The following is a 27,117-nucleotide window of genomic DNA, read 5'->3' as shown; positions in this document are numbered from 1 at the left end:
CAGAAAGGATCAGAATTGGCCAACAAGAGAGGTCGTGTTCCACCAAAACAACGCTAGGCCACACACAACTACAGTGACTCGCCAGAAACTTCGGAATCTTGGTCAAAATCTCCGGTTAATGCCTTTAGGGGTAGAAATATATGCTATAGAAAACAAATTTTATAATTTTTTACACAAAAAAAATGGTTCCATTTGAGCCGAGGTCCCGCGATAGCTTATACCTTCGCTCCTTCTCCGTTTAAATGAATTCTACGCATACAAGAATTAAGTATTTTGGTCCATTTAATCTCCCAAATTTTAACCAACCAGAACCAAATCTAAATATGCAATTTTCTGACTATTGGTGCTTAATTGTAGGCTGTACGGTGGTTGCAAATTATAATGGACAGACGCATGGAAACATGACCAGATCTACTCAGATTTTCAAAATATCAGTATGCTAAGAGGTGGGTCCAGGACCACTATTTCGCGGGGTTACAAACTGTTGAGGCCACACAAAGCTATAATATCCGTACAACATAGTTGTGTATGGTATAATTATAAATTTCTGTTAGTCGATATTTTATCCTTCAATAGAACCCTATGGAAATAATTTTTCTTGCAAGAAGTTTTTTTTTGCAAAACATAAAATATTATGTAGGCATAATTTTAAAATGGCTTACTGATTGTTCGGCCCTTAAACATATTACGTATACGTATGGTAATTTGAATATGATTTTCAAATCCCAATATGTACTTAAAATTGTTTAATTATGGAAATGTTATCCTTCAAACTTCAAACTGAATCATTTAGATAACGTTAAGTACAAATGTAATATTTTCACTACTCCTTGTTCATATGACGGAAGTCGAAAATTTCATTTTCATTTCACATTCATTGCATATTGTTTAATTTCGCACGTGTTGCCACCTGTTATTTCTTTCTCATCCGCTCTTTGTTGTTGTTGTTTTGGGTTCAGTATTTGTGTGTTTGTGTTTTAGCTACAATTTACAACATATATAAATCATATTATTAAAAGTTAAACAAATTTAAAGAATGAAATCTGATGTGAACAAAACGAACGTTTGTCTTGGCCATATGGAGACCACGGTAACAGTAATCTATTTAAGACAGGTGACACATGACACTTACCCCTGGCTTAATCATCATTTGCACAGGCAACATTGAGGGTGGTCCGTTCTCATCATCACCGCCGGAGGCTTGCACATTGGAACCTGTACCCTCGTCACCAGCCGCATTCGATTGTTGCTGCTGCTGTGCTGGGTTGTTGACAGCACTTGGGCCACTGTTGGGGGTTGTTATTGGGTTCGACGAAGTCAATGCCAAAGCTGCAGATTGGGTGGAGTGGCCTAGCTGCTCTTGCTGCTGCTGTTGTTGTTGTAATGCCTGCTGTTCACGCCGATAGCTTTCCATTGCCATCATTGATGTCTGCCTTGCATTGGGATTATCAAAAGTGTATGGCGGCACTGCATCCTGTTGATCGGGGATAGAGGAGGCATGGTGCTGTTCACAGAGCAAATTATGGAAAGAGAACAAAAAAAGTCAGAATTATTTTGAAAAAAAAAGAAAATTTCAATGACGACAACTCTCTTTCTCCAGAAACATTTACCAAATTTCGAAAACAACACATTGTAAATATTTACGTTTCCGAAATTTCATAAATACGGAGACACAGGCAAAGAAAAGAAAGAGGGCACACAATGGCAATATCAAATCGTGTTATTAAAAACGATTTACCTAAATTAATAGAAATAGAATATAATACAACATCACCAGTGTCATCATCATCATTATTAATATTACAGTTATTTTGGCATTACAATAGTTAGTTACTTGAGGATTAGGGTGGGTTGAGGCCACCAACTGGTCCAACCCAATATACTGAATAAAATTCATACTCACATGTGTTGCATTCGAGTTTCTTAGATTAGAGACATGATCGTAGTTCTTATAGCAACCGATCCCCGTTGTTGCCGGATTTCGTCCACTGGTCGAGTCGCCCTCTGTGCTATTCCCATCCGTCTGCGAGAGATTGTGCCCTGTGGGTAACGATCGTCGTAGGGCTTTTGTTAAACGGTGCCAATTTTTTATGGATCTAGAGCGACTTTCGCGCTTTTCTAATGTATGTAAAAGTGTGTGGGTGTGTATATGTGTTTGTGTGTGTTTATTTTGGTGATGATGATGGTGATGAAAATATGATTTCCGTTTTGCGTGTATGTGTGTATTTTTTTGATGCAAATGGAGGAGCGTTAAAACGATGACAATGATAGATGAGTAAGTATGCAGAGGTACAAATGTTAGGTGACAAATTGTTGGGTGATTGTTGTTGTGTTAGTCAGAAGTAGGAGAGATAGAACGAATATTTCAGAGTTATGATCGTGCATGTGGCATGATCGGAGATATTCGCATTGATGTCATTAATTCACACAGTTATTGGATGGTGGTTGTTATTCGGTATGATAGCACAGCCGCAATTTATGCAGAGTCGTGTGTATGTGTTGGAGTGTATTTGGAAGATACATTTTTGCATTAATTATAGGTTCGATCGTGAGATTTGCCATGGAATAAAATTTTCGTTTTTGTTTTGTTTTTGTTTCGAACATTGATATCAGATTTTGCAATTTTGTTTTGTAGTTGTTGGTTTCGTTGTCGACATACATTCCGTGTGTAAGTGGTTGTGTTTCATGTATATTCAATTCAAAGTGAAGAGCCGTTCATTTTCATATTGTTGTTGTTGTTTTTGATTTTGGACATTTCAAAGTCGGCCAGGAAGTAGCGAGCGAACGAACGAGCGAGCGAGCACACAGTCAAATTTACGAAAGAAAAAAAGAGGAAATTTTGCATGAAAATCGTCTAAAATCGTTGTATTTCTTGGTGTGGAGTTTAATTTTTAACACGTAGAACACAACAAACTTACAACATTTATGTATTTATAGTTCTATATACGATATTGATTGACTGCTTGGATTGAATGTATGTTACGAATGTAACTTTTTTGATAATACAGATATTAGCCAGCAAATAGTTGTAGTACACAGTGGTAGTAGTAGTAGTAGAAGTAACAAAAGAAATTGGTGGGTAAGTTGTTGGTTGGTTGAGTTAGTTGAGGTTTTAAAGGGGGGTGGAAAGGTGGAATGATTGGTAATAAGTACACATATATAATTAGTACTTTGCAAAAAACTTCGGGGTGTTTTTGGGGGTTAGAAAACATTTATATATAAAGAAAAATAAACTTGAATTGAACATCAGTAGATACAGCAAATTACACATTAACATATATTCGTATATAATGTTGATATATTTGTAAAGTTATCATCATATTAATTTGCCACATGTGTCAAAAGTTAAAGCTTTAGATATCATTTTATGTCCTTTTTTAAGTTGAAAAGAGTATTGGCTAATTATTATCAATTGTTCATTAATTAATGCTACATTTTAACTACTCAGGCTACTAATTTTACTATCAATATATAATATATTGAAAGAGGTTGGGAAAACTACAATGGTTCACAATTTCCATAACATTTGAATATTGTTCGTAATATTTAATTTGAAATTGAGTAACAACTCCATATAGAGAAGGAAGTCTATGTTTCCAGGATTATTATATTGATGATCGTATAAGAACTTTGACATTTATTACAAATATATTATTTGAATTTGTGAAATTTTCCGGGCACCAAGATTGTGTAAATAAATGTTACATCCAAACGATTCCGAAATGTTCCGATAAGATGGTGCTGTTTTAACAGGAAGTCTACAAAACAGACAATATTTGTTAACCTATAAATAACTTTATTGATGCAGCAATGAACCAAAATATATAATGTAGCAAGTAAAAAAGTGTCAGCCAGTGTTGCCGACAGGCTATGGTTTGCGGAGGTTTTCGAAGTTACGCACGGTTTTTATTATTCATTTTAAATGAGGTATATGTTTTTATGAAAGAGGTTTCGGATTTAACGTTGATCAAATGGGTTATTCATATAGTTATATAATATTGACGCTTTTTGGGGGAGGTACCAGACGAGAGAGTCGGTGGGTCCTCGGGCTTGATATGGGCTTGGAAAAGATAATAGGTTGTGCAAAGTTTGGTTCAAGTCTAATATTCCATTCGCTTGTTATTTGATTTATAATAATTGAAAAATGTTACCCTTTGTGGGGGAGGTACCAGAAGGAGAGGACCAAAGGGTCCTATCTCTAGACTTGGTCTAGGCTTGATAAAGATAATAGCTTGAACAAAGTTCGGTTCAAATCGGACATTCCATTTGCCTGATATTGGATTTATAAATATTGGTTCAAAAGGGACATTCTATTCGCATCATATGGGATTCATAGATATTGAAACTGTTGACCCTTTGTAGGGGAGGTATCAAAAGGAGTGGCTTGATCTGTGCAAAGTTTGGTTCAAATCAGACATTCCATTTGCCTGATATTGGATTTATAAATATTGAAAATTTTAACCCTCTGTTGGGGAGGTACCAGAAGGAGTGGATCAATGGGTCCCACCTTCCTACTTAATCTAGGCATGGTAAAGATAATAAGTTTTACAAAGCTTCGTTAAAATCGAATAGTCCGTTCGCATGATATTATATTACTTGCACAATTTTGAACATTTTGTGGGGGAGGTACCAGAAGAAGTGGATCGATATTCCCAATCTTCGAACTTGAACTATGCATAGTAGAAATATTACGTTGTGCAAGTTTTGAATGAAATCGATTACTCCCTTCGAGAGTTATTATAGCCGGCCCGACAGATGGACACAGAAATGGACGGACAAAATTACTCAAAATTATCTGAAGCTGTTTTGTTCCAAAGAAACAGGGAGTCTAAAACCAATGTTACGATGTATATACCTTATTAGCCATAAGGCAGAGGCTATAAAACACTTCTGATAGTCCAGAGAATATGCTGCCTATGAAAATGTGGAGTAATGCAGACAACTCCGAACATCTAAAGCAGGAGTAGTTATACGGTATACGAATGCCTCTAGAAACGGTTGTTACACTGTTTGCTCTTGGCTAGTAGGTAGCACAGAACTGTTTTTAGAAGTACAGGGGATTGAAAATTTCCTATTTTCATATCAGATTTTCAGCTATGCAGAGGATTTGCCGAAGAAACTGAACATTACATGTGATAATGCCTAGCTTTTACAAACCGTCGAGTCCAATTCTTGGAAAATGATACAATTTATTATTTTTCTACAAGTATTGGCAGAACATTTCAAGCTATATTCAATTTGATTGCCTTTTAGATGGCATAACACACCCTAAGGGCATAAACAACCCCTTACTATCATTTCTATAAAATCTATAAAAATGTGCCTTATAAATAACAGTAATTATTTAAAGCGTTAATTAACTTTAACTTTAACAAAGTTTAGACAAATATGGAACATTAAAAGAATAAGCTTGTTGGAAACCATCATAAGAATAATTTAATTATTCGCAATCGCTACTCAAAAGAGATATGATTATGAAATATACTTCTAAAGTATTAAGTAATTGTTGTCATTTTAGTGTTTGTGTTTTATAAATCACTGTGCTTGGGAGCGTATAACGAACATTGCATTAAGAACGAATGAAGCTTGTCCGTTACTCATACGCCCCCTGGGGACAGTTACAGTTGGTACGGCTTTGTATGTATTTTTACGAGTTTTCCTATGTGAGGCATGACATCATGTGAATAATTGTCATGGGCTAATGACAAATGAACTTTGATTTGTTTCGATTATGAAAACGATTAAGGATAGATTATTGATATACATTTTGTGAATTGGTGTAAGAAGAATATGATAATGGTATGAGCGTTTATATTCGTTTTTCGTTTTTTTTTTTCTTTTTTGGTTTCTTCAATCGTATTGTTGATCATCAGATGATCGATCAACAGATGAGCTATACTCTGCGGTATATAAAATACTTTTTCGTTCAAAGTTTGCATTAGATTTGACAAATGTATAAATATTTTCAAGTACAAACACATTGTGACAGATATTTAAATTTTTCAGAGGTAAATAGAGTTAAGCCGCACACAAACACTCAATCTATGACAAGTAATTAAGTAATTAAGTAATTATAAGAATAATAAATAAACAAAAAATGTAGCAGATATTTTTGATTTCTTGCTTTGATATATTAATCACGGCTTAGATTAAGAAGTCCATAAACAAATCCACAAAAAGAAAATAAAATAGTTTTCTATTATTACGTAGAACAATATTATCTAAAAATGTATAGAATACAAATGTACACGTAAGAATAAATTGTAATAGCTTAAGTAAAGTGCTAACATACACTTAAGATGAAGTATATATATATAGTAGTAGTAAACTGCTGAGACTAATAAGACTAGAGACTAGATACATACATATTTAGATAAGGTAGACAAGGATAATAAAGCCAATACTTTACAGAAAAAGAGTAAGAACAAAGACCATTGCACTTCAAGTTATGTTGTAGTTGTTTATGTTTTGATTTTTTTATAATTATTATTTTAGTTTCTCTCCGAAATATTTACGTATGTATATGATTCAGAAAAAGTTAGTGCATGCTTAGTTTACAATTTGATTTCTTAGTGAAAAATATTAGATTAGTTAGTAAGTTTAGTAAAGAAAACAATATGTAGCATTGCTTCAAGACATTGACAAAAGTGTAAGGGGAAAAATGTTTATTGATGTCATCCACAATAGTAGATTTGGGATAAGATTTATGCTTATTGTTGTTGCTGTTCGCGTTTAAAAAAAAATCTGAAAATTGTATCTTTTCATTGAAAAAGAATTCTAATGAACTAGGCAAATCAGTTACATGATAGAAATTCAATGGCGAAACTAATGATGTAACCTATTGATAAAACCAAATTCCAAACTTGAATCAAATCTCTTGTTTCATATATATTTTTTTTAAATTTCTTTTATTTGTTTTTCCTCTGTAGTTTTTTTATTTTGGTTTATAATTTTACTTTATTTCTACGGCTTATGTAATATACACTTTCACATTTTGTTCTGATTTGTGTGGGGTTCTGTTTTCTTGTTTTGAGGCGATACAAAGCAGTTTTTTGTTATCATAAAAGAGTGTGATGTCCAAATTTCAACAACAAAGGCAAGAAGTTTTACTTACAACTCAGGATAGTTGATAATTGTAGTATATATTGAGAATATGTTTCCTCAATATATACTACAATTATCGACTATAGCCTACTTAATTTTGAGTATCGTTTACACGGATATTCACTACTTAATTTTTTTTTATTCTTTTGAGTTGCAGCTTCGTTTTTATACATGTATAATATCATGTTTAGAGTAGAGTCGAATTAAATTGAATATTTGATCAATATCTTTTTATGAACTGACATCAATTAATCGATTGATATCATTCGGCAATCTATGGATAATTTCATGTCATAGGGTCTATGGTGTATCATTTGTATTAAATCGGTCCCCCATTCTCGGTGTCAAAAATTTTAATTTTATATTTTGATTTAATTCCCACCTACACTAATTCAAGAATGTCTCTATAAATTTGGGACGTTTCTCTGTGAGTGTATAGCTATCATATGAGCTAGGATAACGCCAATCGGCGAAGATCTTCCTTATTTTTTTAACTCAGTTTATGGTCAAAAATAGGCGATTTTCCAAAAAAAAGTGTTCAAAGTTCCGCCATTTTGTTAATTGTTGTGTGAAGTCAATAATCCTAGTTCATACGAGTGCCAGACATGTACTCTTTCTTAAATTATGGTTCCCTTAAATTATGTATTAAAGGATGGTCGATTTAGAGCAAATGAAATATATCTAAATTTAATTCGCTATAAACAAAATTTAATACACGACACTTTACGTTCAATTCGGTACGGGTTTTGAATTGTCACAGCGAAACAATAAACTTTAGGTATTTTATGACTCATATCTGAAATAATATATTTAAATCTAAACCGATTAAAACGAAGCTTAATAGATCCCTCTCAAGTCTCTCCTACCCGACTCAATCGAACAAACTTTATGTTTATGGTGCATCATTTACATAAAATCGAAATTAAATATATGTTGGAGCTATATGTAAATCTGAACCGATTTAAACGAAAATTAACACTCGCCATTCTAGACATAATTCGCTGCGCTGTATTAGTTTTCCAAGACCAAATGTTTGGAATTTGGTGGACCATTTACATAAAATCGGACTAAATATATATATGGGATAATATTCGTCAAAAATGTCCATAAAATCGGAGAAATGGTCGAAGTTGACCGGCATGTTAACAGTCGTAACATCGCCCTGGAGCTAAAAATCAACCATAAAACTGTCTTAAACCATTTACACAAAGCTGGATCCAAAAAAAGCTCAATGTTTGGGTGTCACACCAATTAACAGAAAAAATAGGATGAATCGAATTTCCATCTGCGAAGCCTTGGCCAAACGGAATAAGATAGACCCATTTCTGAAATGGATGGTGACTGGAGATGATAAATGGATCACATACGATAACCCTGTGTAACCAGGAAGGTAACACTATGCATTTGGTGGGACTGAAAGGGGATAATTTATTATATGGCCAAACGCTAAATTCTGATCTCTTCTGTCAACAACTTGACCGTTTGAAGATAGTAATTGACCAGAAACGGCCAGAATTGGACAACAGGAGAGGTGTCGTGTTCCACCAGGACAACGCTAGGCCACGCACATCTACAGCTACTCGCCAGAAATTTGGTAGCTTGGTTGGGAAATTTTAATGCATCCGCCATACAGTCCCGACATGGCACCAAGCGATTATCATCTCTTTATTGCATTGCAAAATTTCTTTAATGATTAAAAATTGGTATCTAGGGAGAATTGTAAAAATCGAATACTAGAGTTTTTTTTTTGCAAATAGAGAGCTGGACTTCTATGAGAGAGGCATTATGAAGTTACCTTTAAAATGGCAACAAATCATACAACAAAACTGTGGATATTTGGCCCAAACCGGACATTCCGAAGAATGTTAAATAAAGTCAGAGTTTATATAGATCATATGAAAATAATGGATTTCTTTTTCCCCAACCTAATATATATGGGATAGTATTGAATCTATACGGCTTTTGGCAAATTTTACGCTTTTACGCTTTTTAATAAAAAAACGAACTAATAAAATCGATATGATATTTAGTGAAAATTCTCAAATACTTGGTCGTATGAATCTTTGTTGTATTGATACATAATTCAATGTGGTCGTATGGTTGACCCATTACCTCTTAAATTCGAACAGAAAATTATGTAATTATTGCTGGTGGTCTGTCGAGATCTGTTACTTGTGACCATAGAGTGTAATAACTGTTGTTGTTGTTGGTTTTAATAAAAACAAATAGGAGTTGTTTATTAAACTTTTGTGTTTTTATTATTATTATTGTTGTTGTTTTGGTTTCAGTGATGATACATTGTTGTAAACTATGTGACATGTGTCATTTAATTTCTATGTACGTATATATATGTATGTGGGTATGTTGGTATGAGGCAGAACATTATCATTTTTGCTTTGCTATTTTATTGCTGTTTTCTTTTTTATTGTTTATTGCTGAATTGAATATATGTATGTACGATTCTGCTAAAAATAATTAACTAACAATAACAATGCATAATCATAATAATACACATATAATAACATTTACAATAAAATAGTATGTCTAATTGCATTGCCTTATGCTTCTTCTTCTTCATCCTTTTGTAAGCTTCATCTATTAATGTATAATGAATGACATTTCAAAAACGTAAAATGCCAATTCGTGGTTTGGATTTTTATTTTCAGTTTTTCTTTTTGTAAACCTAACTAACATTAAATATTCAAAAATAAAAATATGCTAAATAAGGCATTTTAATATCAACATCATCGGCATTATCATCATCATTGTAATCGTCAATTTTTTTTTAAATGCATTCGCTACAATTTTGTTGCTCTCTATATATATTATTTAAATTTGTTTTTGTTTTCTATTTTTTTTATTAAAAAGCATTAGGAACAAATTTTGATTCCTCTGTTTTTGTAAAGTAATTAGCTCATGACAAGAAAAAATTGTAAATAATTCTAGATATATATGACTAGACTTTGTAGCACCATTCCATTCAAGTAAAACAACGGGACATCAATTTTTATTATTAATTTTTGAAAGTGAAAAAAAAGAGAGACTGTTCAAAATTTCATGTCAAGCGTATGGGAGCTGGAGCATTCTAGACTCAATTCGGTACGCTATGGCAATTTTCTCAATCTGACACACACCAAGAATCTACTTATTTTTACTATTTTCTTCGATATCATAAAGGAAAAATTGTTATCGTAGTAAAAAGTTTTACATTCTTGTAGGTTCTGGAACAGATCATTTGATTGGTGTTGTTTATATTTAAACTTGAATCGATTTCGACAAAATATGTGCATATTAAGCCAGCATTTATCCGATACGGTGTACAAAATTTCGAACAAAAATTGGTACTTTGGTGAATTACTGTGAAATCAGAAGAAAATATAAAAATATATATAAGAAAATAAAAATATGGATGCTGTATACATCAATATCCGAACCGAGCCAATGCTGTTGAAATTTTCATCAATTTCAATAGCATTGGTCCTAAAGATAATAAAATACATGGGTAGACGGACGGACGTACATAATAGGTATATGCAGTCGAGCACAAATGTCGAGTTTTAGAATTTTTGATTTTTGCCTCTGACCAAGAAGTTTTTTAAACTTTTCTATTTTTGCCTTTGACTAAAATGTTGACTATTCGAGTTTGCCAAACCTGTTCGATTTTTGTCTTTTAGCAACTAATGTAAAATCTATTTTTTTGTATGAATTGTTGTCAATAGATAAAATAAATTTCAGGAATGAGTAATTTTTGGCCATTTAGACTTTGTGATAATAAACCAAGTATTTATGAAGAAAGTCGATCATGAAAAGTCGACTTTGCGATTTCCTCAAAGATGGAAATTTGACTTCGACTTATAGACTTTTCTATACAAAATGTTGAGAAATCGAAAGTTTATTTACTTATCACTAATACATAAATCAACTGAAAAAGAGATTCTATGTATTTCCTCAAAAGTAAATATGGACCTACATCATTTCTTTTTGTCTATTAGAAATATATACAGAAGGCATAATACCCTGTGCCACAGAGTAGTTTAGGGTATAAAAGGTGGTTTTATATCAAACCAGGCAAAGCTTTGCACTCGTGCTCGCTATGAGAAGAAATTGATGTTTACTGACAAATTTTTGAAACATTTGCATTTATGTACCAATAAACCAAAATAGTTCAATAGTTGGAGACTGGTGCTAATATTTTATGAGCTAATCTAATCGAATGGTATCGATGTTTCATAGAGAATTTTATATATAATTGTATAGACATTATTCCCACTCACACATATCATTACAAATTGTAATTTGAAATATATGTTTAAGATCTGTTCAAAGAGTGTTCCTAGCGTTCATCAGCATTATTGCTTTGCGAAAAAAAACTTTCATCAAATCTCTGGTAAAAAGCGGTTTAAAGGATTCTGAACCCTTTCTAGGGTAGGCTGTACCTTGAACGGAGTTTGATGCAAACAAAGTACCAGAAGAAGGAATGTTGTTTTTTGAAAGCTTAGCTAACACAATTGCACTGAAATTGAAAATAATTTATAATTTATCGCTTTGGAATTTCTATCTAAATTGGTTTTTTGTTCACGTAAAAGCTCATATTCTCATATTCGTTTTTTAAATAGTAATACAATATAAAACTAAAATATAAATTTTGTATATACATATATATTTTTTATAATAACACATACATTTATATCCGCTAATCATAAACTAATGTGTGTCTGTGTATAAATATTGAAAAACACAAATGTTGTTTCTTTAAACAGTATCCAAATTAGTTGGTATTCTTTTTAAGGCATTAATTGATAAAATTAAAATTACAATTTCAGAAAAACTCATTTTCTAGATATGGACGGAAAGGTTTGTGAAAAAGAAAAACAATAACGTTTTAAGTAATACATCGTCCAGACATAATTCATATGTGCAAAAATACTGAACCCAATACATATTATTAAAAATATATTAAATAAATAGAAGTTTTAAGATCAATTCCCCAATATGCGTAGAGACTGTATAGGAATTGTTTTTGAATGTTGGAGTTAATCTATAAAAATTATAAATTCACTAGTAGATTTTTTCTAGCTTAACGATTATCGAATATAACGTAAAAGAACAAAATATCACATAAGTGTGATTTGGTGTAATAATTTATTACACCAAATTGATTTAAATTGATATTGTTTTAAATATTACATAGCCAATGAAATGGGTTGGATTGTTATTTTTTAAATAATCATATATGTTTATTGCCTATCATTTGTGTTGCCTTCCTAACCCTTATAAATCTTGGACTTTGTTCCCAAAAAAAAAAAGAAAAAAATGAATTCAATCATGACGAACTTGGCTCATATTCGAATGTCGTTATTCCACACAGCATAGATGCAATGCTGATATAAGATCGCAATCTTTGAAGACGGGCCAAATCTCAGAAAGTTGTTCGTGAAAGAAGCACTTCGTAGCAAATGCCGTTTGTGGAATGGTTCTGTTTGAGCAACGTATGTCCGCCTTTTCTGAGTGATACACCGTAGCGTTCGAAGAAAAATAGAAGGCGAATAACGAACAAAAGAAGGCGAATAATTGTGCACCATGACAATGCAAGCTGTCACACATCGGCGCTCACACAAACGGCGGACAACACTTGGAATTGGTGGGTCATCCGCCACACAGACTAAGTTGGGACTCAACGAATTAAAAATGTATGCATCATGCTGAACAAAACGATGGGACCAGTGCCAAGGAAATAGTATTGACTAAGTATTTTGACTTATTGGAACATATGTTAAAAACAAGTTAAAAAGGTGTCAGTCGGTGTTGCCAACAAATATAAACCCTCAACCTAGGACATACCTTATGTAATATACACTAATCCTGATTTAATTCTTTGGGAGGAATATGTATCATGATCCGATATTAACACTATAATAACACTGTTAACACTGTAGCCGGTCTATAGAGTAATCCAGTATACACGTTGCTATACAGAATTATTTAAAAACGTGTTCTAACGATAAATGTCAGTTAAGAGATGTTGTATAATCTTGTTATGTGAAAATAAAAATTATTAATGTCAGAATCGTTTTTTAGAAAAAGTGAGTAGAGAATTGGCTGGTTACAGGGTTAATTTGTTTCATATGAAATAAATAGGATACTAAATTCGATTGATATTGGATTTAATTTTTTTTTTTAATTTTGAGAGACTTGATAAGGGTTTCGAAAAAATATTACGATTTGTTGAGTTTGGATGAAACTGGATATTGCATCCACTTTATACGAGATTTAACATTTTACATCTTTGTGGAGCAGACGGAGTGGACGATAAGTCCCTTCTTCCAACATTACAATGGTTTGGTTAAAATATTAGGTTGTGAACGATTCGGCATAAGGAGAGTATTCAATTCACATTAGGTTGGGGAAAAAGAAATCGTCAAAATGTCAATAAATCGGATTAATGATGACTGGCGTGTTAGCAGTCGTAACATCGCCCAGAAGCTATAAATCGACCATACAATTGTTTTAGACCATTTACACAAAGATGGATTTAAAATGTAGCTCGATGTTTGGGTGCCACACCAATTAACAGAAAAAATAGGATGGGTCGAATTTCCATCTGCGAAGCCTTGGACAAACGAAATGAGATAGACCCCTTTCTTAAGCGGATGATGACTGGAAACGAGAAATTGATCACATAGAGATAATCCTGTGCGAAAACGATCGTAGCAAAGTGTATAATAGCTTCAAAAACATATTTTTTTCGGAAAGCTATGTAATGTTTGCCAAAAAAAAGAGAGAATAACATTCGGAAACAATACCCTGACTGTATTGAGGAATATTGAATTAATAATACAATCCCGTACAATACTAATTGTGACATATAAATGCATGTTGTAGGGGTTTAAAAAATTATATATAAATTAGTCGAGTTTGCAACTACCTTCTTTGTTTTTTATGTTTAAATTATACGAGAGTCCGGTTGTAATATAACCAATACATATATAATTAAAATGACGCTACTATCATTTTTTCATGTAGAAAAAAATGCTTTGGAAAATTCAGAATTTTGGGGTATGATTTCGGATAATAAAGTATTATTAAATTAATAAGAATATAGAATATAAAAAAACTGTTGGAATAACTTGAAAAATTCCTATACTCATTAACCTGTATTTTCGTTTATAAGATGTTTTGTAAGCTCATGGGATGTTTTGCAATATTTTTGGATGTGGAATAATTTTCAATGTTATTTTGTTCACAATAATTAATATAAAAATACAATGGACAGATTTTAATATTGTGTCTAATTTTGGATTTCAAGTGCTGATTATATCATTTAAATTTAATCAAAATAATTGTTTCTATTCAAATATTAAGATAAAACTCAACAAATAAATATAAATGCAAATAATATAAAACAAAATTATTATAAGGTTTATCATTTATGATATTTCAAATGCCTTAAATGAAATAAAACGTAACATTTATATTTTAATCGATAGAATACCAATTTAAGCAGTATAGCAGGATTTTTGCTTTGAACATTTTAAACTGTTTTTGTTTTTGTTTTACTTTTTAGTTTGGATTGTAATTGAGTTGGTTCATTGTTTGGTTGATGTGTTGTTGCTGTTCTTTTATTTGTTATAAACTAAACTAATTGTTACTTTTGTTGTTGTTGTTTCGTTTACATGTTACAGGAATCACAATCGCAATTGAGTACAGTTGCGTTTCTATTAGTAGTCATAGTTTTTGTTTTTTGGATTTTTTTTTAAAATATTAAATAGTTTTCTATATTCTATTACAGCTAGGTATGTGTGTGAATGTATATAATAATGTACCTCTGTTTTTGTATGTCTGTTATTATTCAATGGAAATACACTAATATTTGTTTTGTTTTTGTGATTTTGTTAACTTGTCTTTCATGTGTATTTTGTTGTTGCTGCTGTTGTGATTATTCACTGGTAATGGTTTAGTTACAACTACGTTCTATGCTTTGTAATGGTATTTGTGTTTGACATGTACATACAAATGCTTATGTGTCTGTGGGAGTGTACATTGTTCTCTATTTGAGTATTTATAATGGCAACTTGCATTTTTATTTGATTTCTGATCTAATTCTATACAAACCTTATACTAACTAATGGCTAGACTTGTATTGTTGTAGAATTGTGTATATATGTGTACGTGTGTCTGTCATCGTTTACACCATGCAACAACATTTTTGAATTATATTTTGTTATCATTTCAACTGAAATAAGAACTGGAGTTTAGAAACACAGAACAGGCAGATCAGTGATTCCTTGTCTGTACAATTTCAATTGTATTCATGTAGACTATAATTATGTTCAATACCTCCGATTCGTTTGTTAAAGTACACAATTCTACGCTGGCAATATTCTCTGAATTGTGCCTCTAATTAAACAACATATGAAATGTCTTGCTAATTAAGGCAAGACATTTCTTAGGCCTAAAACAATCTGAAATTATTGAACAAGAAAGTGTCTAATATATGGACCTGTAGCATCTTTCTGAAACCTTTGGAATGCATGTGCATTCGTAATATCTGAATTTAGGAAAATAAAGCTGGAAAATTTATCATTGTCCACTTTTCGAAAAACTTAAGGCTAAGGTAATTATTTAAAAATTTTACATAATGGTACTATGAATATTTTAAAACTATCAATGAGCTCGAGCATGAATACGTGTTCATATTTCATTTGCAGATCTTAAGAAAATAATAACAAATTACATCACAGAATGTGGAAATATTGTTAAAGTTTTGAGAATGTTAATACTTAAGTCTAACCCTTTTTTTTTTTGCTACATCGTTGGCATTTATGGCCCCTCAGAATATTCGTTAGGATGTTAAAAAAGGGAAGATAGAAACATAATTAGCATTGAATCGTACATTAAGAAGAAATGTACAAACTGTCCTCAAATTAACAAAACTAAAATTTCTAGGATTTTGTTGCACAATGTTGTCATAGCTTTTCATTGTAGGCTATCCCATTGTTGGTATTTAATAAAAATATATTCCTAGGGATACAACAAATAACGGTGATCAGACACATCGGTTACATATCTTTTTTTTGAAATAGGAATGATTTTAGCATGACACTTATTGTATGTTCTTAACACTAATTTCTAATATTGGTGAGTCTCTATCCACTATCATCAGCATCGCTATAACTGCCTTGCAATTGACCATCTCGTTCCTCCAACAAACTGCGATTTAATTCTTGTATGCGGGCTGACAACGCTCGGCGACGAGGTGTTCCAAATGATGGAATAGGCGGCGGTTCAATAAGTGTGTTCTTTTCGCCTGTCATTGTTGTCGATGTAATTTTTGAATATTTAAGCCAATTCGCAATTAGAAGATCGAAAGTAGTTTCATAGATCGACAGAGTATAGAATTCGGGCCGATTCGGGAGATAGTAGGGTGGTGAATGGAATTGATGACATTTTTTTTTGGCAATGTTGTGGATATTTTGGATGCAAATGCGATGGATTGATATGGTCACGCATTGTAGCAGAGAGTGAGAGTGTACCGTGTCGTCGTTGTCAGGTGATGGAAAGTGTTTGGATAACGATGGTGTGTAGGGGGTGTTGATTTAGTGTGAAGAGAATAAAAATTTGTATTTTTTATTTGAAATTGGAAAAAGAGACAAGAAGAGAAATTGAAATTTTACATAACTGTAAAATAATACTTATCGTTGTTGTTGTTATTTTTCTCTATTGTTTTTTTGAAAATGTTGAACAGTTTTGTAATATTCAATAAATACATTGGCTAAAATGTTTTATTATCAAACAAATGTCTAAAAGATATAGGTATTTAAAGTATTTTGTCTATACAGTTATAATAAATACTCTATATATAAATATAAATGTTTATGAAATAAAATTAAATAGGCCAAAAAGCTTCAAATCAACAGAGTTCTTTTTGTATTTTCAATATTTGGAAAACAAAATTGTCTAAAGGACAATATCATATGGCAATTTGATAAAAATCGGCTATAAATGGTAGAATTTCGTACATATTGTCCTTTCGGCAAAATACATATACAACCAAATAAAGCCAAAACTAAAATATTGTAAACAAAAACTAAATTGCATGCAAAAATATTGGCTCTCTCGCTCTCGCTAAAATTTTATTTTACATAAAATCCTAAAAAAACAGATTCTCATTGGTTTACAAAATTTTTATTTGTTATTGTTGTTGTTCAAACGGCTGCGGTTGATATATATATATATATTCAAATTTCGATATTTGTACATAAACAATTTATAATCAGCACTTGAAACAAATACAAATATAAACGGAGGAAATACCAAAATATAAATCATTTGATAATCGAAAATAAAAACAAAAATATTTTCGAATACTATTTTCTAAAATTTGAAAATATTTATTAAGCTAAACTAATACTAACTAATATTGGATTGTGTTTTACATTGCGTGATTTCCTAGATTTATACTTAAAAATATCGTATTTATGCTTGAGGAGATGGTCATCGGCTAGTAAAGTTGAGTTCCGAATTTCTTCTGATGTCTCAATAGGAAGCAGGAACAAATTCATCAATATATTTATGTACATAATTGATACAAATATTGTTGTTATTACTTAAAAAATATATAACTTGGGGTAAATAGGTGAATGGTGTAAATAAACAAATGATCGATACAAATGTCATATCAATTGAATATAGTTTTTGTTTTATTTAATTGTGTAATTGTTGCAAAAAATGGGTTATCGTAGAACAATTTTATAAAGGAGAGAAAAAACAATGGTGTTATCTAAAACAATGTCATAGGTTAAGAAAGGTAATGACTAATAACACGTGGCATTATTTTGGAAAAAATATACATTAACCAACTGCTACTTCCATTTGAAAATAGGTATACGAAAACGAGTTTAAGCTTCCGACGATTTAAGTTTCTAAAATGAACATTTTAAATGTGTATTGTATTAAAATTTCTATATACACGTCTCAAGAACATCATCAACATATTTTATTTTGCATTATGTCTTCTGATTTTAATTCAGTCTAGTCCGAAGCGTGGAACTGGATTTTCAAGGGCAATCTTATGGGTTAGAAAACACACGAGTGAGGGTGCAACATGGGGGAGATCTAAGACTTAGCAAATTGTAATATTAAAAAAAAAATCAGCAGACTGTCAGGTATTCCCACAGGATATCTCAGCCTGCAGGCGCATTTACACAAGATTAGGGGCGAGTGAAGCAGCAGGTGTAGAGCGCGTGGAGAAGACAGTGAAAGGCTGGAACATTTTCTATATCACTGCTCAGCCTTTGCAAGCCTTCGTACAAAATTCTTGGTTAATGACACGCACTGACCGACCTAAGGGGGTATGAATGGAAAAGTCTGAAGGACTTCGCTAAGAACACAGAATTCTTAGATGTATTAGAACTACAGATCTTGTGATGCTTTCTTCAAACTCCATTCTAGAGCGCACAATAGGCCTTTCACTGGATTAAGTGTACAAAATTGCGGTGATTATAAAACAGTACACCAATCTAGTCAATAATGAAGTCACAATAATTCCCGCCATTTTTTTTTTGTTTAATATGGAAAATATGCAATTTCAGGGTAATAAAATTACTCAAAGAGACTGTTATGTTTTCATGTTCACAATACTCCATCTTAAATTTATGAAGCACCATCCTGTAGCACTGTTAAAAATAGTTTTATTAAATAAAATCGAAGACGAAGATTGGTCAAAGATGAACAAAAAATCGAAATCTGTATGCCGGAGAGGTAACAGAGACGATGGGACTATGTAGCGGATATCTGTCCAAAATCACTATTTAGAATAAATGGTGAGCTCTGTCACGTTTAGACCATACATGATTCACCATTCGCTATATACAATATATATGTTTTTATCAAAGAGCTTACCATCTTTGGGATGGAAACAGCAGAAGTTGCCTATGGATCCTATACTTCCAATCATCGGACTTGATTTAAGTATCAAAGGTATATAACGACGCGACCAATTTGGATTAATAGAGCCCGTAAAAATACTACGATGTGCAAACTTTAATCAAATTGGATATTTCATTCTCCTCATATAAGATTTATAACTTTTTAAAAATACTGACCCTTTGTGATGGTGGTAATAGTGGAAGAGGGAGGATAAGTTCCATCTTAAAACATTATACCGGCTTGGTTGAAATATGAGGTTGGGGAAAATCGGCAGATTGCTGTACTGATAAATTTCTCGATCAAACACTTTCAGATTTATGCTCGTTGGAAGGGTGACATTTCGCAGTAAAAAAATATTTTGCAGGTTCTTGATTGGTGCATTTAGTTGTGAGTTACAGGGTGTAAAAAATGGAAGTGAACAAAGAGAAAATTCGGTACATTTTACAGTTTTTCTTTGACAAAGGCGAAAATGCAAGCCAGGCGGCTAAAATTGTGAATGGTGTTTATGGTTCCGATACTTCAACAGCTAATTATGTGCAATTGATTTCGTAGATTCCGTTCAGGAATTTTTGTTTGTGTTAATGTATCCGCCATACAGTCAGGACTTGGCACCAAGCGATTATCATCTTTTTCTTGCATTGTAAAATTTCTTTAAATATATTTCTTTCTATGAGAGAGGCATTATGAAGTTACCTTTAAAATGGCAACAAACCATACAACAAAACGGTGCATATTTGACCCATATCGGACATTTTGAAGCATGGTAAATAAAGTCCTATAGTTCGTATAAAAATAATGGATTTTTCCCCAACCTATTATTAGGTTGTGCAAAGTTCGCAAGATGTTATGAAATAAATATTCTCCTGAATTTTCGACATTTTATGTGGAGTGAACCAATTTTCCCCATCTTCCAAACTTGATTTATATTTGGAAGAAACATTACGATTTTAATAGTTTTTATTAAAACATATCACTCAACTCAATTGATATTGAAATTACAAACTTTCAAAATTTTTACAGTTTTTTGTGAGGTAGCCTAAGGAGTGAACCGACCCAAAATGTGTTAAATGGTTTTGTCCAAAGTAACAATGGGTCTCAGACCAATATTTTGATGTGGCACATGTTTGTCGTAGCAAATTGTATATGCCGGACGACAATCATGAATCTTTGAGAAGGAACTCGGCACAAAATCGGCAGAAATCGACTGTGTGTTTTTTCTGCAAAATAGGTCATGTGACGCAGTCCCTCTTGAGTAATGTAAATTTCGGTGATATTCGAAATATGTAGCCCTTTTAAAAGGAATTTCATCTTTGTTTTAGGGATTTCGTTATTATCGGAGTTTGTATGGATAAAATAATAATTGATGGCACCCAAAACTATCGGAGAAATATACAATTTTGCCAAAATAATATACGAAATAAACAGTTGAAGAGGTTTTTATTTCAAATAGCATATTGAATTGAAATACAATTGCCCTGGAATAGTAACAGTCTGAAAAGACGATTAATAAATTAGAAAGTACTTTTTGCTATGCAGTGTTGCACCTTTCCTAGAACGATTCATTAAATCGCTTCTGTAATATATACAGCTCAAATCTCTCCTAAGTGTCGTATTGTAATGTGGAGAAATACTGGTAATTTGTCATATTGTTTCGTAATTGTGATTATGGCAATGTGACCGTTTTTGGGCGATAAAATGTGCATGGTGATTATATCTAAGGTGATAGATGAAGGGTCTAGATGTCGGTGTTGGGGCAGAGGTGATGTTCGTTTGCCACTTACAAAATTCTACAACATATCTATAGTAATATATATGATATGTATGTATATTTTGCATTCAAGTATCTTTTGTTTATGGATGTATGTGATATAGTTGTGTAAGCATGTATGCAAAAATGTTTTCATTAATATTATAGATATGTTTTTGTGGTGTATGTATGTACAAGTGATGTCGTCTACAAAATCTATTCGTAAGCCATTGATTTGTTCAACAGTTTTGTTTATTGATGTAATTAAATACTTTCGTTTAACAGAGAAAGAAAATGGAGAAAGAACCAAAAAAAAAAACAAGAATGTTTGAAGAGAAGAAATTTCGTATTCACCTGACAGTTTGGAACTGAGTGGTTGTTTGGCTACATTTGTCGCTGACTGTCTGGTTTTACCTTTCGGGTGTACAACGTTCGTTTGTTTGCTCCCTAGAAAAATACACATACATAGAAGTTGGATGGGTACACAAATGGAAGCTTTTGATTAAACTGTTGACTAGACCAGCGTCCAGCTAAACTGAGAACATCAAAAAAAGAAAACTTAGCTCATTTTCAAACGCATTTTTACTACTTATTTCTTTGGGTGAGTTTGTGTGTGTAAATGTATCTGTATAGATTTGTATATTGGTAAGATAAGTGTATGTGTGTTAACAATACTATTTTTTATTTGCTTTAAATTGATGACATTTTAGAAAGGTTTTTAAAAAACTTTTGCTAAACTTAAAATAAAGCAATTTCATTGATTAAGTTTCTTTTTCAGGTCCTTATATCTTGTCGTTTGCCTAGCTTTCCATGGGCATTGTCCGTCTGGCTACATATATGTTAGTAGGTACATAGGTGTATATGGCTATACTAAATATATAAATGCATAGTAATCAGATCAACAACAGCTTAATAGTACGTTTATCTACTTAACTATGAACGTTTAAAATAAAATGTATCAATGCAAAGAACGTGACCGTCGTTTTAGCGTTGTGGGTATGGGTGTGTGTGTATGTCTTTGTGTAGTTTTATATATACATTGAAATAAATTGAATGGATTTGCTAAAAGTAAAACGACAAGGTTGTATCTATCATTTGCTAAAAACATTTGTCTTACAAAGGGGTTTATATCACTCTCTGTGGCCTAAGTTCAATGTAATTCCATGTAAATCGTGTAATTACCACTAACTAGTAATTGACTACCGATATAACTTTAAGCCTACATTACTTAGATAGAATTACAACATTTCATTTGGTATTTAGTAGCGTGTATATTTGTGTATTTATCCGTTCTACCTAATACAGAAAATAACCAGGTTGAGACATTACGCACGAGAATAAAAATTAAAAATATAATTATATGCATAAATACTTGAGATAAGTGAAAATACAATTCACAGGATATGTATTGGAATTAGGAAATACGAAACTGAATATCAATAATATTCATACAGCCCAAGTAAATAGAAATATATATGTAAATATATATTTGAAATTTCATATAGAAAAATTGGCAAATTTCTTCTACAGAGAATATATGTGGGGTTGTTTTTAATTTCTTTGGAAAATGAGCGAAATTTGAACCAAATAGAATATTTGCTTTATTTACCCAAATTAGTGATAATTATTAGTATACATATTGTGTTTACAAAATTTCTTTCTTTGGCAACTAATAGTGAAATTTGATTTAGAATTATTTTGTCTATGACATAATACTTCTATGATGCTGTATGTTTGAAGATTTTGACACATTTCCGCAAGGCGTGGAATTAGCCCTACCTGAGATCAATAATGAAGTTGTTGATTTTATAATGTACAATTCATTTACAAAGTGCCAACGAATATTTCATTCTTTGACACTTTGTAAAATGTACAGGGAAATTTATATAAGAAAAATTACTAAAAAGTTGATTCTTTGTCCCAAATTGACGTCTACATATTTCGTCTATATATTCTATATACAGATTTCTCTTGTTCAGTGACTTTTACTAAAACTTGATGGAAAATATTTTAGTGTTTAGTACCACAGCTCTAAAATGACAACTTGTGGAATAATTTGTAAAAACTCGGAATAAGATCTGTATTAACCCATTAGTTATCATATTTTTAACACTTTTGAATTTTGGTCTATTCTGAGAGTTAAAGTACAATTATATGGTGAACATTCTGACTTGATAGAACTCCATTTTAAATGAGTTTTCATTCATATCTTGAAAATTGGACAGAAAATATCTATTCGGCGTGTCGATTGTGGTTTCACATATTGGATAAAAATATTCCTCACATTGATATCAGTAATATTTGCCAAGAACACCACATACCTAAACTGCAAGGATTTCGAGAAAACCGAATATCTTGAAATCACTTGAAATGGGAATATTGACAACCGACAAATTAATATATTTGTCGGAAAAAGAAATCCATTTTTTTCGGCAGATGGTTGTACTGATAGATTTCTAGTTAGGTATCCATCAAAAAATTTCAGATTTATACTAGTTGGAAGGGAAATGTCAATAAAAAAAATATGTTTTGGTTTCGTAGATTCCGCTCAGGAATTTTTGAAAATGTCGATAAAATCGAAGTTGACCGGTATGTTATCTGTCGTAACATCGCCCAGGAGCTAAAAATCGACCATAAAATTGTTTCAACCCATTTACAATTGACCAGAAACGGCAAGAATTGACCAACAGGAGAGGTGTCGTGTTCCACCAGGACAACGCTAGGTTACACACACCTACAGTGACTCGCCAGAAACTTCGGGAGCTTGGTTGAGAAGCTTTAATGCATCCGCAATGCGGTCCAGACGTGGCACAAGCGATTATCATCTTTGTCTTGCATTGCAAAATTTATTTAATGATAAACAATTGGTCTAGAGTTTTTTTGCAAATAGAGAGCTGGACTTCTATCGAGAGAAGAATCATACAATAAAACGGTTCAAATTTGGCCCAAATCGGACATTCCGGAGCATGTTAAATAAAGTCCTATAATTCATATACAAATAATGAATTTCTTTTTCCCCAACCAAATATGTTAATAAAGTTAAATATGTTCGATTTTAGCGAACTTGAAAATGTACGTCGTTTCAATTTACGTCGCCATTTTCCTGCTCAAATGAAGACGTACATCGAAGGATTATTGTATGCTATTGTGAATTCAGTCTAATTATGACAATATTTCGAAATAATTCACATACAATATTTATAAATAAATTACACATTTTATATGATAATTCGAAATGCATTGAAAATCTCGTGCGTTAATGTCCAACAAATAGTTTAGGATAATAATTTTCTATTGTAATTAACTACCTAATACTTCCAATAATTTTTCTATTCTACAAATCCAATAATAATTTCGAATAAATTCTAACCAGACAATTTTTTTGTGTGTTTTTTTTAAGAAACATAAAATTAACATGAAAATGAGAATTTCTATCATAAACTGATTCCTCTTTTCTTCTTCTTTTGTTTTGTTATCTATAATGACAAATAAGTTTTAAAATTATTTTCTGTGCAATTTTTGCCTTTCATTGCTTCGAACTAAGTAGAAATAAGAAGCCAAAACAGAAAATCAAGGAGACAAGAAAACCAAACAAACGCAAATGGTTGATTGGCATACATAACTACATATTATATAACGGCTACAGATGAGCTTGGGAACACGCGTAGAATGATGAATGTTGAATGTTGAAGCCATGCTGATGAAGCCGCAGATTATTTATTTAAAACAAAATTTCGTAATAATGATCGATTGAAAGCATGAAATGCAATCATCTTGAATGTCACAACAAAACGGGGAAACATAACTACAGCAAAACTTATAATGCGGCGAGGAGGGTGGGAAGCAGAAAAAAAAACAAATAAGCAAAAATTGATGTTTGTTTTTACAACAACGGAAGAAGAAATTGCTAGCTGGATGGCTGCTTGGATGGTTGGAATAGGACGTATAGGAATGGGAAAATGCAAAGGAGGCATTTAGGACATTGAAGCAAATCATAGCGTAACGAATGTATGTAATGACAAAAATACACATTTACACATTTTGTTCAACGGTTATCGGTTTATTGCCCAAATGGAAAATGTGTGTTTTTTTCGTTGTTGCTCAAGTATTTGTGTGTGATTAAGGTTTGAGTTCTATTGATAGACAATATCTATATGAAGTAGTATTACTATAAATACGTGAATATTTGATACATGTATTTTGTTATTTATATATAAAAGTGTGTATATATATAAAGCTATATATTGATATAAAAAATGTTGGTAAATATTTATTTGGACTTACCTGTATCGACAATGACATCGATGAGATCCATGGATTTGGCAAAGGCATCTTTCAGATTGATATGATGGAAAGAAACAATGCTACCCTCTCGCTTGGCACGATCGAGCGCCTCGCGGCGTTTGAGCGCCTTCTCGCGTCGCATCTGATTCTTATAAAATTCAGCGAAATTGTTAACTATGATGGGAATAGGCAAAGCGATTACCAGAACACCGCATATGCAACACACAGTACCAATAACCTTTCCCAGTGCAGTAGTGGGATAGATGTCCCCGTAGCCAACAGTTGTCATTGTAATACCCGCCCACCAAAATGTTTCCGGTATTGAAACGAATTTTGTATCCTTTTCATCCTTTTCGGCAAAATATGCCAGCGAAGAAAATATGAGAACGCCCATAGCCAGGAACAGCATTAGTAGACCGAGTTCCTTATATGAATTGCGTAGCGTAAAGCCTAACGACTGCAGGCCCGTTGAGTGACGGGCCAGCTTAAGGATTCGCAGGATGCGCATGATGCGGAATACTTGCACCACCCGGCGCACATCCTGGAACTGGTCCGTTGCATTCTTGTTTGTCTCCAAGAGGAACAGTGAAACAAAATAGGGGAGTATTGCCAATAGATCGATTATATTTAGGCCGCCTTTGAAAAATTTCCACTTGTCAGGCGACGCACTAAACCTAAGTATATACTCTAGTGTAAACCACGATATACAAACGGCCTCAACCATAGCCAATTGTGGATTATCAGTTGGTGTACCCGCATCAACGTCATAATGTTGTAATTGTGGTAGGGTGTTCAACGTCAGGGCTATGGTAGACAGGACTATAAATAATATGGATATCACAGCGATAACCTGCATAGATCAATACATAGAAAAAGGGGGAGAGACAGAGAGAGATACACATTTTCTTTTAATACAATACGATTTTTTTCTTTCAAAATACAAGCGATACCAGACACGATTCATACTATATAACTAGATATAAATACAAAATAATACATATAGCCTATAGAAGTTTTTATGACCTATTAATTATTATTTATTTATTTTTTTTTTTGCTTGGTTGTAAACTTAATCTACCCTAACGTTGGGTGGAGGGAAAGAGGGTATCTATTGAGTGAAGTTCTTTGGTTACTATTCCTGAACAAAGAGAGTTAGTTTTTTTTTAATTTTCGTCACAAACACACACTCCAATTCTGTTAATTCTAAGGGTCGGAGGGAGGAGCTCTTTTAAAGACTCGTTTAAAGCGCTGAAGATTGTTGTTGGTTACTTTGTTGCAACAATGCAGACCTTGTATTCAATAATTTGTCATCAATGAATTCGTATTGTGGTTATTAAAACGGGTTTGAGGGTTAAACATAAATCAAGGGACTGGGTGAAGTTTTGAGATGAAGTTTGGAAATACCATCAAATGAACTGAAGGGAAAACAAACAAATTTAGGGGGAAATATATTTTATTTTAATTTTCTTGGTTTTTGTTTTATTGTATCAACATTTCCTACATATATCCTCAGATTTAATTTCCACAACATATCCTAACCGCATGAAAATATGATACAAAAAAATTAAACAACTCATAAAAAATTTTTAATGGAAAGTAAAAAAAAATTATGAACGTAAACTGATTTTGTGAGAAATTGGATGTAAGGAACTTTGATCCTGTCATATTTTCAATATTTAGGAACCAGTATTCGAATTTATAAAGAACGATCTTCGATTGTTTTATATTAAATCAAACACCATCATCAAACCATCATATGAGTAAAATTTCATCACAGAAGTCGAAACCAAAATTGGTACTCGAATATATTAATTTGCATTAGCAAACGCACTTATTTGCGTTAGCAAACGCACTTATTAGCAAACGCACTTATAACCCAATAAGTTTAAATAATCCCTTAAATTGCTTAAAAATCTGTATGTTCTGAAGCAACTTGAAAAATATTGAGTTTCCGTAATTTATTCGGCATTTCGAACACTAAATAGTGCTACATCCAAGTTTTAGGGTAGACCTCATGCAAAGGTACCTCCAAATTTGAGTATTTTGATGATTTT

General features: G+C 32.3%; 1 protein-coding gene across 3 annotated transcripts in view; it reads right to left on the bottom strand.

Annotated features, from left to right (window-relative positions):
* The window catches only part of LOC133338780 (potassium voltage-gated channel protein Shab), a 79,785-nt gene that overhangs the window by 26,006 nt on the left and 26,662 nt on the right, over positions 1-27,117 (bottom strand). The window contains exons 3-6 of one of the 3 annotated variants that reach the window (XM_061546887.1): positions 25,064-25,913; positions 21,149-21,226; positions 1,904-2,064; positions 1,133-1,504 (exon numbers count right to left, since the gene is read on the bottom strand). In XM_061546887.1, the coding sequence (XP_061402871.1) occupies positions 1,133-1,504; positions 1,904-2,064; positions 21,149-21,226; positions 25,064-25,913 (1,461 nt within the window). Of the gene's footprint in view, positions 1-1,132; positions 1,505-1,903; positions 2,119-21,148; positions 21,227-25,063; positions 25,914-27,117 lie in introns of all 3 variants that reach the window. The other 2 variants (XM_061546885.1, XM_061546886.1) reach the window with 2 other exon arrangements.

The sequence above is a fragment of the Musca vetustissima genome, unplaced genomic scaffold, assembly GCF_032173495.1.
Source record: "Musca vetustissima isolate MV318-11 ecotype Yass unplaced genomic scaffold, APGP_CSIRO_Mvet_v1 utg13732, whole genome shotgun sequence".
Classification (NCBI taxonomy): Eukaryota; Metazoa; Arthropoda; class Insecta; order Diptera; family Muscidae; genus Musca; species Musca vetustissima.
The sequence above is the reverse complement of the archived record's forward strand: the minus strand, read 5'-3'. Positions and strand labels throughout refer to the sequence as shown.